This window comes from Harpia harpyja, chromosome 1 (assembly GCF_026419915.1).
Source record: "Harpia harpyja isolate bHarHar1 chromosome 1, bHarHar1 primary haplotype, whole genome shotgun sequence".
Classification (NCBI taxonomy): domain Eukaryota; kingdom Metazoa; phylum Chordata; class Aves; order Accipitriformes; family Accipitridae; genus Harpia; species Harpia harpyja.
In genome coordinates this window covers 39,777,404-39,791,300 of record NC_068940.1, presented here as the reverse complement: position 1 = coordinate 39,791,300, position 13,897 = coordinate 39,777,404, and the positions used below count along the sequence as shown (strand labels likewise).

The following is a 13,897-nucleotide window of genomic DNA, read 5'->3' as shown; positions in this document are numbered from 1 at the left end:
CCCCAACATATTTCAGTACAACACTGCAGGCACAGGGACACCCTCCCTGCTCCTCTAACTTACGTAAGAGAACAAGAAGGCAGCACGAGTTAAGACAACCCTTGCTAATTCATCACATTGTATTTTGATTTACTGATATCTTCACACATGTGAAAACTAGGCAAAGCTTGCATGGTGAAGAACAAGTGACCAGAATTGTTGAAACTTAGAAGAAAGAATGAGTGACTGGAATAGCTGAAACTTTGTGGCATGGTGATTTTGAGAAGTGAGTCTAAGACAGACACACAGAGATAGGTACAAGTTGGAGGAAAACCAATTCTACCTCCATGATAAAAATTCATAGAACAGCAGCCTCATATGGCATAAAATTTAATGCCACAGGTCTTCACCACGTGGAGGAAAATTTCTGCAACATTTTAGAAGTATATGATACAAATAACTTTTGTGGTAAGAACAACTTCTACTAACAGATAGAAGATAGGTTTTCAACAGGTATAACCAATAATATAAGAGTCTCTGTGCCTAGGGTTCCTGCCCATATAACTGTACTAGTAAGAGATCATGTCTCCTCATTCCCCTTGTATCTCAGAGCCAGCATTGTCCACTTTCAGAGAGTAAGAAACCACCATGTCCCACTGGAAAGCCACGTTATATTTTCACTACACCCACTGAAACTACATCCAGAAGTTACATCCAGAAACTACATTTTAAATGCATTCCGCAACAGTCTATACAGCCTAAACTAATCTGTCTGTATTAGACAGGTGGTAGACAGCACAGAAGCGGTCACATACAATCTGATAAAATAAACAAGGTTCATAATCCACAAAAGGAAGCAAAACCCAGGATTATGACAAACCTGAAAAAAAAAAAAATCTTCCTTACCCCTGGCTGTTTCATTTTCTGTAGTGCAAACTTCAGTAAATATGATAGCTGTTCAATGGTGAGCATTGTCATAGCTTTACTCTGTGTTTCTATGCATTCTGCGACTGTGATTTTCTAAAAGTTAAGATTAAAAAAAATATTTCGTCAGCAAACATTTCTAGGTAGATTCTTCTCTACTGAAACATTCTAGCATTCAAATGGAAGATAATAACTATCTTATAAGAAACAAAACATTTCTGATGATGCAGTATATAAGTACTTCAGGCACTTGTTTTACTTGTTTTTTGTTCTGGGTATGTTAATAAAAAAAACCAAAGGGAAAAAAAAAAAAAAAAGGGAAAATACCAGAAAATTCTCCATCGTTTTCAAGATCACGCAAAGTGAATGTGTGAATACATAAAACTCCCAAATACAATGCAGGTTCACAGCAATATGAACGAGTGAGGTCACCTGGGCTCTAATATAATATGTGATCAAAGAAAAACATGCGATTAACCAATTTGCTTTCATTAAAGATACTTCAATGCTAAGTATTCTCTCCCCAGGAATCACTGGAGAGGAATGATTAAATTCTTCCTCAGCCCTGCAGAAAAAAAAAAGTAATAAAATAATCACTTGTTTACGTAGGCCCTTACAGTACAAATTTTTTCTGCACTGCTGCAGAGCTGATCAGCCCACTAGAAGAAGAACAAGTTAAACTAGTCAAAACTGCAGAATGTTTTCAGAATTAGAGATGCCTGATGAAGAGATCACTCTTCGCAATGGTGCCTTCTCTAGAAATGGAAACAAAGGAAGTTGAAGACTTGTGGTAAGAAGGCAAACACAATGCAGGTACACACACAGAAAAAGTTGTGACACAGCAATGAATGCCTCCTCTTCTGTAAAAATTTTTCTGGTACCTTTACCAAGAGGCAATATAGAAATAAACGAGAAACATTTCAGAATGCAAAATATCTCTGCTTATATCTCACAAACAAGAAAGAAATCCACTCCTTATATCAAACTAACCTCACATTCTGGGCAAAACCAATCCCCCTCTGGTTCCGCTGTCAGTTTCAGACACTTAGCATGATAAACCCGAGGACAGAGTTCACAGCAGAGGACTTGGCCTTCCCGATGACAAACCCAGCAATAGAAATCATTCCGTCCATCCTGTGGTACAACATCAACAGGGTCTGTGGTGAGTGGCTGCTTCATATAGTAAAACGGACCATGTCTTAGTTCTGACTGAAATGTAGGCAAGAAAAACAGGTTTGGTTTCAAAACAAATTTGCATTTTTCAAATAATAATATTCATAATATATAAGCAAACAGCAGTTTACAGAGTTTGATTAACATTCATGCAAGCTCATCTTACTAATTGCACAAAATCATTCATAAAGGAGTTTACTTCTTATTCAGATGTCCAATGCCAGTTTGAACTCAAGACTGAAAATAAATTTTTGTGGCAAGTGAGGGCATTGAGTGCAAGACATGCAATCCAACAAAAGTAAGTAAACACTTTTATCTTCAAGAAAGAAGTATTGCTATAGAAGGTATTAGGTCCTCTAAACTCAGAATTTCATGGGGCTGTGCAAGCTAAATACTAAGATATTTAGTGGTGGCTAAACCTGGAACGACTGAAGAAATTAGTCCTGAAACAAGAAGTTGAAAACCATGCAAATCTCTCCTAAGTTGCAGTAGTTCACAACTTTGTACAACGAAGCAAGCCAGTCCTGATTTTGATTAATAAGGCAAACCATAGAGTAGGATGACAAAGGAGTAAATTCACATCCTGAACAGCCACCTCTGCTACAGGACCAGGAACACTGGGAAAGATTTAATCCACCATTTATATGCTTATCAGAATTTAAGACTCACAATCTCCACTGGTTTGCCTGAACTAGAAAACAGTGTTAACTTTGTAAACCGTATGAACTAGTCTTCCACTTGAGCCCCAGACAGCTCAAAGATGATACAGCTGATGCCAAAACTCAAGAAGCGAAGAGCCTGGGTTGGCTAAAATGGGTGCCCAGATACCTTAAGTTTGTTAGATCAGCCTTGAAGAGCTGATAACATTTATTGGAAAACTACATTCTATTTATTAATGACAAGGGAACTTAAGTTTTCTGTTTGGTATTAATTATAGGGGTGGTTTGCTGAGGAAGGCATGGAGGGAAACAATTTGAGTTTTAGGCAGTTTATTTACTGTGATTTTTTTGTTTGATGTAAAACCATTTCCTCATGACATTACTTGTAACTATCCAAATGCCTGTAGTTTGCAGAACCATTTTATTTGGTTCTCAGGTAATTTTGCATGCATCCTACACCATTTACACATCTTCCAGTTCTTAGACCTGTGAGCTGTCACATGCCCACATGACTCATGGAACAGTGCAACCATATGCATGTTCCATACCTTTGCAGCATCCTGTACAAAATTAGTCACACAGGGCATAAATTAATGTCACAAGAAACCACCAGCATGCCAGCTTGGACCATGATATTTCTAGATTTTTAAAGCTACAAAGGACAAGGTCTAATTATTTGCATGAATAGAGGACCTTCAAAGTCAAATTAGATGACGCAGAAGTGACAACCCAGCTGAAGATGTTGTATCTCAAAAGATACACCAGAAGAGATATCATCTGCAATTATCTAACACTGTATATTTTAGGCAAAGGAAGGATGTTACCCACAAACATTCCCAAAGCATTCTGCTACCTAAAATGTTACTTGAAATTCTATCAATTTTGGCGTTTTTCATTTTCTATTCTACAGATGATACGGCTACTAAATAGATACTTTGTTCCACCACAGAAATGGGCGAAGTGTTATTTTCTGTACTTTCTTTATATATATATTTAATCATATAACATGACAAGACTTTCAGAAGGAAGGTTCTATGAGATCCTGTGGAGTGAGAGGGACAGCATAAGGCTTTAACTACATTTCGAATGCATTACTACTACCATCATTCAAACAGATACAAAGGCATATGGAAACCCAAAGTGAAGAAGGGAAAGTTGCAATTTACAGAGCAGAAACATGTTTTGTTTGCAGCTATATGCAACACAGCCGTGAGACCAAAATCTCAATAGTGTTTACGTGGAGATGCAGCTATGGGGCATTTCCTCAACTGCAGATAAAGGAAATTACCAGAAGAATTTAATACATATTCTGACTTTGAAGTGGTATAAGCAGTATATCCACACTAACTTCCTAAGAATCAAAGATACTGCTTTAAGACAAATATAAAATCTGTGAAAATATTCCACAGAAATCAGCTCATAACATCCAAACCGAAGAGAAATCTGTTCTTGCTAGAGCATTGGAGGAATTTATTTTCTGTAAAAAAAGGTTCCGAGACTCAAAGAAGACCCAAACAACAAAACTAAAGGACTGAAAATGAATGATTCAACTGCATCAAAGGACCTTTTCACTTGTTCTAATCAGAGTAAAATGTTTTAAGAGTTTAAATTTTAACAGTTTTGAAAGAAAAGCTTTTTTCTCAACTGTTTCACAACTAGTCAATTCAAGCTCAAATAGGTGGTAGCTTGTTTTAAAGTTGTTATTAAAAAGTTAAGACTTGTAGAATGACACAGAAAACTGAAGAAAAAAGGAAAGCATTGTAGTGCTGTTTTGGGGAGAAAAAGATCACTATATCTATTGTTTAAATTAATATTGAAGCTAGTATTAAAACAAGCTGACAACTTCAATTACACTATTACTGACCAATTAAGTGTCAGAAGTTCCTGATTTTTAACCTGTCTTAGCTACATTCTACAATTCCATAATTCTTTCCTGGTATTTCAACATTTTAAATACCTGTTGGCACCATTCTGAAGATCTGTTACTGCATCCACAACATGTAATACGAAGCTTCATGCAACTATAACTTTAGTAATGGTATCTTGAAATACTCAAATATTAAAACACTTCATAATGTAGAATATTAAGTTAGGTTTCCAGTGATGTTGTCATATGTCAAAATGGATTTATCAGCCAATCAGAACCACAACTATCAGCTACATTATACTACATTAAACTTGAAACTTAACCTGAAAGCAAAACAAGTAACTGTGTGCTTAGCTCACATCTGTTCAGCAGTAAAATAATCTTCAACAACTCCTGCTACCATATAGAGCAGAATTTTGCACCTACTTTAGAAACAACAATCTTCAGACATGCCCATTTCAAATTTGACATGCAAGAAAATATTAAATTAAAAACAACTTGCAAAAGCTAAACAAAACTAAACAGATGGTATTTTCTTGCTAACTTGTAACAAAGAGAGCAAAATAAGCAAGTCTGATTGCTTTTCTTCATTAGATATACAACTTTATTCTATCCTGTAATATTTCAGGTCTGAGATACCTGGAAAACAGAAAAGGATTTACCGAGGGGAATGTATCAGGTTCAACAACTGCAGTTGTGTTTTCACGTATGTTTTAAAATGCATGAATAAAAAGTGGAAATTAGTACCCTAAGATTCAATTCCACTGTTTGTAAAATTATCTCTACACTGCACAGTTAGAAGCTCAGACTTCAGTGGGGCAACATCTCCGCAGTAAATGTCCAGGATGTAGAGGAATTTATACAGCCTGCAGTGAAGCTCAGTAAAAGCCAAACTGACCACATTAAACTAGTGCAAGCATGCCTACACATGCTATTACTAGACCTCCCAATTATCCTTAAATAAAATACGCTTGACACTGTAAGACTGTTCTCTAGCAAGGCCTGATTTATTCAAAGTCTTTGTTTCAGGACAACTGCAGTGATTAGGAATTTCGTTTTCTTTCTTAACAAGTGCAATTGTACCAGGATAATATTTAATGTGGATGCTGTTACACCAGGAAAAAGTGCTTTAAACTCTCAGAACTTAATCCTGTATTTATATGATCCTGGCAAAAAACATTGAAAAATACACAGACATGTCATTATTAAATTAAATGAAAAACAATTTCAGTAAGGCTAAAGACTGCTTTCATGTAATCTCCTCCAAGATGATGCAGATGCTTTACAGTATTTGCTATTCAATACACTTAATATAATTCTTTCACTTGCATCATACAATGAATCAGAAATTGTCGAAGTCTCCTGGAGTCAAATTCTTTTAAGAACTGCAACAAATGCTATAAATTCAGTATTCAGAAGACACTGAAAATAAGGTTTCAAGCATGAAGACTGAAAAGGACTGTCAATGTGACCCTTTGATTTAACTCATTTGGTAGGAGTGTACACTGCCCAGCAATTTAAAGTAAGGGGAGGGAATCTGAAGAGTACAAAGGAAGGAGCTGGACTTTTGTTAATAATTAGCAGTAGGACTGAAAGCAGATGAGGGACTTCCACTGACATTATGACATCCTTCTTAATTTAGGATATTATGTCACTGAACATTTCCTTTTAATGGTTTTAATTAATAACAGCTATTACTGTTGTTGTTGTTGTTATAATCCTTCATAATAATTTTGTTAAAAATTGCATGTATTGGTTATACATTGTATTAGCTTTATGAAATCAAACAGCAGGACACAGGTGGTCTTTCTCATACAGATGTAAAATAAAAATAAAAGAATATCCAAATGCAACTTATAATGACAACTCCTACACCCACTGCATTCAAAAATGAATATCCACTTCTGAGAGTACAAAAATGGAGCTTCCTAAAGAGAAGAGAGCTCCCATAGCTGTCTCTACATCCCTCACTGTTTCATATTCTAGCATAACAAGACCATGACTTCTCTTACCTGCTCTTTATTATTACTGTTCAATAGACCAGGTTTCTTTTTCTTTTTTATAGGACTTGTTGATGCATCTTGTGGCGAGTGACCATTAGAGGAATGTGGAGGGCTGGGAAATTTCCTTTTTTGTGCTGTGCGTTCAGCAGAGCCAGGATCTATAACAGATGCAAACAATATGGTTGAAGAGTGCATTTCAATGAAAAACATTCAAACGAGGTTATGGTTTGTCATTCACACTCCTTCACTGAACAGAATAAAAATTCTCAATTGCCTTTCACCTAGTCACTCACAAAACTGGAAGCACAGACTTGCTAAGCAATGCCACTGTTAAGTGAATTCTCAATTCTCAACTCAATTCAGTAATTTAGACTAACATTAAATATTTTTTTTCCTTTTCCCACAGCATTCTGGCCATTCACCTCATCTCAAATTCTGGTATGTTATAAAGTATAACAACAGTTATGTCTGTAGTTTAGCAGAGTGCTATGCTAATTTATGTCATACACTTTAAAAGCAGAGAAACAACATTAACAGTTCCTGACAGCTTCATTCAGGTAATTTAGGAATATAAGCAACAGAAGTTAAAATCTGGCAAGAGGAAGGTCAGTCCTTATCATTTATTTCTCATACTTAAATAAACTTATTGAAATAGAAATAGAAAAAATTAAATTGTCGTCTGGAAATAAATATGCTACCTCAAATACTTAGTCATCTGTAGTACCTGCTAAATTGGATTGTATAAACATAAAATTAAGACAAGACTCCCAGTCAAGTAGTAACCTTTGACAGCAAGATAGAGCAACAAACAGAAAGTGACCTAACTTTTCACTGTCTCCCACAGTAAGAGTTCTCACATTCAACCAAGCAAATTACAAGTAATAAGTCACAGCTTCCATCTATGCCTGGAGTTACTATCCCAAGTAACAAAGCTGGCAGAAGGGAGCGCGTGTCTGTGTCTCAGCTGCTCTAAGTCATGGATTGTCGTCTTAGTCTAAACTCATCACACGAGCAACAAGTAGCCCTGGTGGCTCTGAACTGCATTTTATGAAAACACACACAAAATTCTTTAAAAAATTAGAAGGAAATTGAGACACAGCTCTATCAAATGAATACTTATTATGATGATCTTCATGTCTGCTTCACTCCTCCAATTATGCTAAATTATTTTAATTCTTCAAAGATTTTTAATTCATCTTTCTTTACTTGGTCACTGGTTTGTGTTCATTAGAATATTCAGAAGGAATTATTTACAGCCTTAAAAAAGTCAATACACTTTAAAAAAAAATCACTGACAAGCTCATCAGAAATGTCCGAGGTAAAAATAAGAGCATTTGCAACTTCATTTTCTCAGAACAAAATTTACATGATTCCTAATGAATATGGAATGCTCAGCTCAATTACAAAGAACTTACTGACATTTTCCAAAAGAAATAAGTGTGCAATCAGCTGTAATAGATAATCATAGAACAGTGAAATGATCTTGACAAAATACAAGTGAAAGTTCAACAGAGTTGGTTTTACACGTTTAATTTTTCCTTAAGCTTTTAATGCATGCAACAAAACAAAATGACAGATAAAACCATAGGGATCAGAAGTCATCAATATCAGAGAGAAACAACTGAACTCTCCCCAAAGTCATTCCCATATTTTCAATCCCCTACTCACACGTGCTAGTGCAAATGTTTTGTGGCTGCACACTAAACAATTGAGTAATAAAACCTGTCTAAAAAATAACTTTTTTCTGAGTAATTTTTTTCAATGACCCCATTAACTACACAGCCACACGAACGCTTTTAATGCATTCAGCAAAGCAGTTATACTGGATGGGAATATGTAGCGAGAAGGAGAAATGCTGCTTTTGGTATTAATGCTGCCTTAAAGTTTTTTCTGTCAGTTTTTGGCAGCTATTTGACAGAAGCCAGAGGCAATCAAACTGCTGGTTGCCATGATCTACATCCTTTACCTCCTGGATCCGTATTCTTGCCTTCCAGGACTCCCTGGGTGATGGGCTGAGCTGTCTCAGGTTGCCAAGTCACCAAAACCTCACTGAAACACTTCACCTGAAGTCTCCAATGAACATCAGAGGTACAAGAACAACAAGAAGTAACTGGATCAACTTATCAGAGAGTGTCTATTCTCAACAGATTTAAATTAACTATAAAAAAGTCCACCAAAAAATACTGAAAGTTCCCCAGATAGATAAATACTGAAAACCACAGCACTAGACTATTTCACATAGGCAGTGGACAAACACCTTTCTCCCACAAACACCTCCCAATCTGACTTTTAACTATTTACTGAATGAGACAGTTTTGTTGAGCTACAACATTCCTCTTAAGGAATGATTTTAACATATTTAAGGAGTCTTGCACACAATGTAGCCACTGACACCTTCTCATTAGACAGTCTAACAAGTGAGCTAGTAAAACACAGTTTAGCTTAAAACTGTATTCGGAATAATGCCCTGTCAAATTGAAAAGTTACACTGAATTGCGTTCAAAGGTAAGATAATTTGTCACATGGCACAAATCTTAGAGGGTCTATGGCACAATAAAGAAACTGGATTAGATTTCTACATGATTTCTGCATTTTGTGCAAATGTGGAGGGAAAACAGTCAATAAGGAAAAATAAAATTGGCTGCAATAATGATTTGCACAAATGGAGATAAGATTAACAACCTATGCACTTTAAATAGAAAAAAAGTATTTGGAACAATAGTTGAGCATGAACTGACTATGGAAGAAATTACTTTTTTCTGTTGTGAAGAAGGCCAAACAATACTGATGTAAAAATAGGAGTGATACATATGATGTAATCTTGATGTTAACCTTGGAATGCTTGCATATATGTTTAAGTTTATTGACAATAATGTATTATTTAGTGGAAAGAGTGGAACAATGTCAAGAAGCCACACACTTATTAACATAGCAAAACATTTTGAAAAAATACCCTCAAAAAAACTATGATCCCACAAAAACTTACTCATGATGCAAGCTCAAGAAGTATTCTGAAAAGATATTTCCAGACTAAACTGCATTTCAAGAACATATGCTACTTACATGTATGGAAGAAAATATAAAGAAAGATGGAAATGGTATAGTGGAAGAACTTCTATGCAAGAAAAGTTGCACTGGTCTACATTAATTTGTGAAAATGCCAATCTTACCTACTATCATCAGCATCACACGTTTTTCAGATGGGTCCAGAAATAGGAAAGATGCAATTGTTACCTCATCAGCTGTGAAGTTACCATTTTTTTCAGTTCCTGAAAGCTTTGAAATTTTTCTTCCCCCCAAACCGCACAGAAAAAAGCAGTAGTTTTGACTTTTTTCTACACAATTCTATGGAAAACATGGTGCTATATGGTGACTTCTGATTGACCAAAAGCTTGGTAACGTGTGTCAAGATAATGATAAAGAAAACTATAAATCAATATGAAAAACATATGAATAGATAGATGGAAGAAGATATAACTGAAGGAGGGAAGAGAGATGTAGAAGCATTTGCCCATCCTGAGTTTTATTCATCTAGAATAGCTGCACCAGGCTAACACCACATGTAATTTCAACAATCCTAGGACAAGTGTCTGCCACTAGAGTTATGTAGGCACAGCTATTTCAGCAGTGCTGCTTAGCAGAAATGTAGTGTTGGCTCTCAGACAAACTTTTCTGTTGACATAAGTTATAAAATTTTGGCAAAATGTAGTTAAGCTGGTTTAAATAAACAAACAAAAACTTTTCATGTTTTGAGTTTTCTTTGACACTAAGAAATGTGATTTTTTTTTTCCTTTCCACCCCTCCCCTTTTATACTTGTAGGCAGCATTTAGGACTAGTTATATTCTTACATGCTTAGGCTGAACTAAACCAATACAATGTGTCGGAGACCATTATTGTTACTTGTTTCAATTCAAGCAAATCTGCCTGCCACTCCATTTAGGCCAAAATTTAGATTGATATGACAATACAAAGAATTGCCAGGTAAGGTATGTCACCTAAAAGTGTGAAAAATGTAATGTCTGCCTCCTCCAATCCTTAAGCAATTATGACAATAAAAATCCTAATACAGGTACAACCATGCTGACAGAAGACTAAGGGTTTGTTTTCAGTTTAGCTAATTATGCACAGAAGGTGGCAGAAGAACTCCTTTGGCTGGCATACACTTCATATATCCCATGAGAGCTGAGCCAGTACAGCCATCCTGGAAGGAACACTGCAGCATCAAGTGTCAGCTAAACCAAACCCTACAACTTCACCAAAGCAATCAAACCTAAAACCAAAACAAGCTCTGAATTCTATGGGGGTTTTTTTCACTGAAATAGAATGGAGCTTATTCAGCATGGGAACTCTTTGCTTTCAGAGTGATCAGCAAAACCACCATCATATCATGTATTTTCTCTTCTTTCCATCACCACATGGCTCAGAACAGCAAGTACAATATAACACTTTGTTTCTTTATTATAATTTGCAGTTCTCAACAGAGACTTTCCATACATACCTAAAGGCAGTCATAAATAAACTACTCTTACAGTGAAGTGCTGACCATGCCTTAAGCCTTGTTTTCCCAATGCAGAGAGATCTGCAGAATTGTCTCTCTCTACAGCAAACAACTTCCTCAAGGTACTCGCAAGGATCTCTGAGCCCGAGTTTCTCTCCAGCAAATAAAGCCCTCACCGTAACTCACTGAAGAGACTTAGACTTTTATTTCCAGACTGTATACAGGCAGACACAGCTTAAACGAGGAGAGTAACAGGAGAGTATAGTTTTCTGTCCTTTGGCTTCCGTTTCTTACTCCCAGGCACAAAGCTGCCACCAGTGGAGCACACCAGTTTCCTTTCAGCTCTTCAGCCTCAGATTGTGAGGATTACAAAGAAGGTGCCCATGACACTGCACATTGTGCCTTGGCTCTAAGTATGAAAAAAGAAAATCAGCTGTAAAGTTCCTCATCAATGGCCTGCCCCCATAATGTGATGCTTCTCACTTTTAAATGCTGTTTTTTCCTAAACTAACTGATTAAGGGTCAGGAAAAGTGTTAAACTGTTTTTATCTAAACCAGAACTGAATTACAATTCAGTCACAGCCAAATCCAAACTATACTTCAACAGAAAAGGAACTGATTCAATACCGATTAAACCAAATGATCACACAGACATATATGCTCCGTGAAGTGATTCCAAAAAAATACTTAAACTAGTGTAATTTTCTTCTGTGGTTCACACCTGAGCATACTAGGGATTTTCAAATAAACTAGTGGTGACTCACAGACAACATATAAAAACTGACCTGAAAAACACCTTTTTTTTTTCAGCTTGCAAGTTATTGAAATGTACAGAAATTTTCTTGAGGCAATGTAAGACGTAAATGGAAAAATTAAGGAATAAGCAGGAAAACAGCAATGCACAGGCATTTTCTTTCAGATTTAGTTGTGCTAGTGGAATAGGCTAACGTCTTTAACTACCACTATATGTTGCCAACTTATGAATCTGTGAGAGACCTAATAATAGAACAATCTTTTAATTCAGTTCACGTAAAATAAGAATGGTAGCATCTACTTAAATTGAGTTATAGTTTCCAATTCTAATTAAGATAAAAAATGCTCAAGTTGCATTTTGTGTGAATTTCTTTCAACAGCAGTGCCCCTTTTAGCCCACACTGCTGCTTCTTCCTCCTTGGCTCTTCCAGCTGTGTTAGAAGAGTTTGTGTAGCTGAGCTGTGAACCGAATCAAGAAATTGATCCCTGTTAAAATAACCTGTCAGGAGGAAAGCTAATTTTTAACCTGGATCACTTCCCCAATGTAGTTTAACTTAGTATGTTTTACTTGAACAAAGTGAAACACATCCAAGAAGAAAGAACAAAAAAGACCAAATTTAAACTATGCAATAACTTGGTGACTAGAACAGTTACTTAGGAGGTGGATTCAAGTTTCTGCTCCAAAAAGGAACAGCAAGAATTTGTGTGATCTCTTCTATGCCAAGCAAATATTTTTAAAAAGGTGTTTAATGAGCAAGAATGGTCTCATTTTGGAGAGCATCTCACCATGCCAGTTTGTCACCAGTTAGCACATATCCCTGCAATCTCCCTGCTTCTTCTACAAAACTCCTATCATATACTGAGCAAGTCAACCTGAATCAAACTTTTCAGATAGGCATCAATTTGTGCACCCACCCTTTCTAACTGAAAAGACTGAGATCACTTGCAGTTACTCAGCACTCAGAAGGTTAATAAGAAATGAAACGCTCTGTGTACTAAATGAAGGGCATTACAGTACATTAATAAACGAACATTTCATTGATAAACTAATCGTACTAATGAATTAACTTGCCAAGCAACCTTACTCCACTTATTTCTTGATTTTTAAGTGTGTGATTTTGCTTTCTTAGCATTATGTCAAAATTGTGTTTCCAGTGCAAATGAAAACACAGACACCTGAAGTAACTTTTAAAATTCTCATTAAAAGTTACCAGTTTTTACATCACTAGGTTATTATTAATTGCTCTGTTATGTTGCCAAGGTTGACATAAGCACCTATGAGTGCTCTCGCAAACCATCCATTGGGGAACAACACGCTAACCTGAGCTTCACCTGAAGTTTAAAATCTTTCTTTCAGTATTCCATCATGTGACTAAAGGATGAGTAACTACTGCTCCCAGGAGACAGACTAAAAAAGCATACTTAAACCCTAAAGCAACTTAATGTCACACTTTATGACTATTTTAGAAGTCAATTTTATGTGATGGTAATGCAGTTTTTAAGCAGATAAACTATGATTGTGACTTACTACGTTTAGCTTAGAAAAAACTATAAAAACCAACCAAACAAAAGTATGTTATTGTATATCAGGGATCTTGTCTTGCTGCAGCATATGGGGCATAGACCACAACCATACCTTCTATGTTCTACACATTGCCAAGTGCTGTACTGTGAGCATTCAATAGCAATGATCCCTGACAACTAATTGAGAAGTCTCGTTTTTCTCAACAGAAGCAGGTGCCAACTCAGAAAACGTGTAAAAGTAAAATGTTTTCCTTGCTTTTCCCATGATACCCAGATGTAATTCTTCCTGAAAACAAGTAACATCAACATGCCTTACTGTAAGAACACAGCATAAACTGCTTAGTACCAAAGACTTATTGCAGTGACATCTTACATCCCCTTATGCCCTCCTTTCCATATATCTTTTTTATTTTTAATTTAAAAACTTCCTTAAATTAAATGCAATCAAAGGAATTCCAGACTAAAACCAAAATGAAATGGTGTCTACATATGTATTTCTAAGCATCTATTACACTT

The 13,897-nt window shown here is 36.0% G+C and overlaps 1 protein-coding gene across 10 annotated transcripts in view; it reads right to left on the bottom strand.

Moving 5' to 3' along the window:
* The window catches only part of ZMYND8 (zinc finger MYND-type containing 8), a 60,116-nt gene that overhangs the window by 29,142 nt on the left and 17,077 nt on the right, over positions 1-13,897 (bottom strand). For 9 of the 10 annotated variants that reach the window (XR_008235400.1, XM_052788450.1, XM_052788463.1 and 6 more), the window contains 3 exons: positions 6,615-6,763; positions 1,894-2,112; positions 886-999 (listed from right to left, as the gene is read on the bottom strand). Coding sequence is in view for 9 of the 10 variants with exons in the window: in XM_052788450.1 (XP_052644410.1) it covers positions 886-999; positions 1,894-2,112; positions 6,615-6,763 (482 nt within the window). In the remaining variant the exon portion in view is untranslated. The remainder of the gene's footprint in view (positions 1-885; positions 1,000-1,893; positions 2,113-6,614; positions 6,764-13,897) is intronic. The other variant, XM_052788491.1, reaches the window with a different exon arrangement.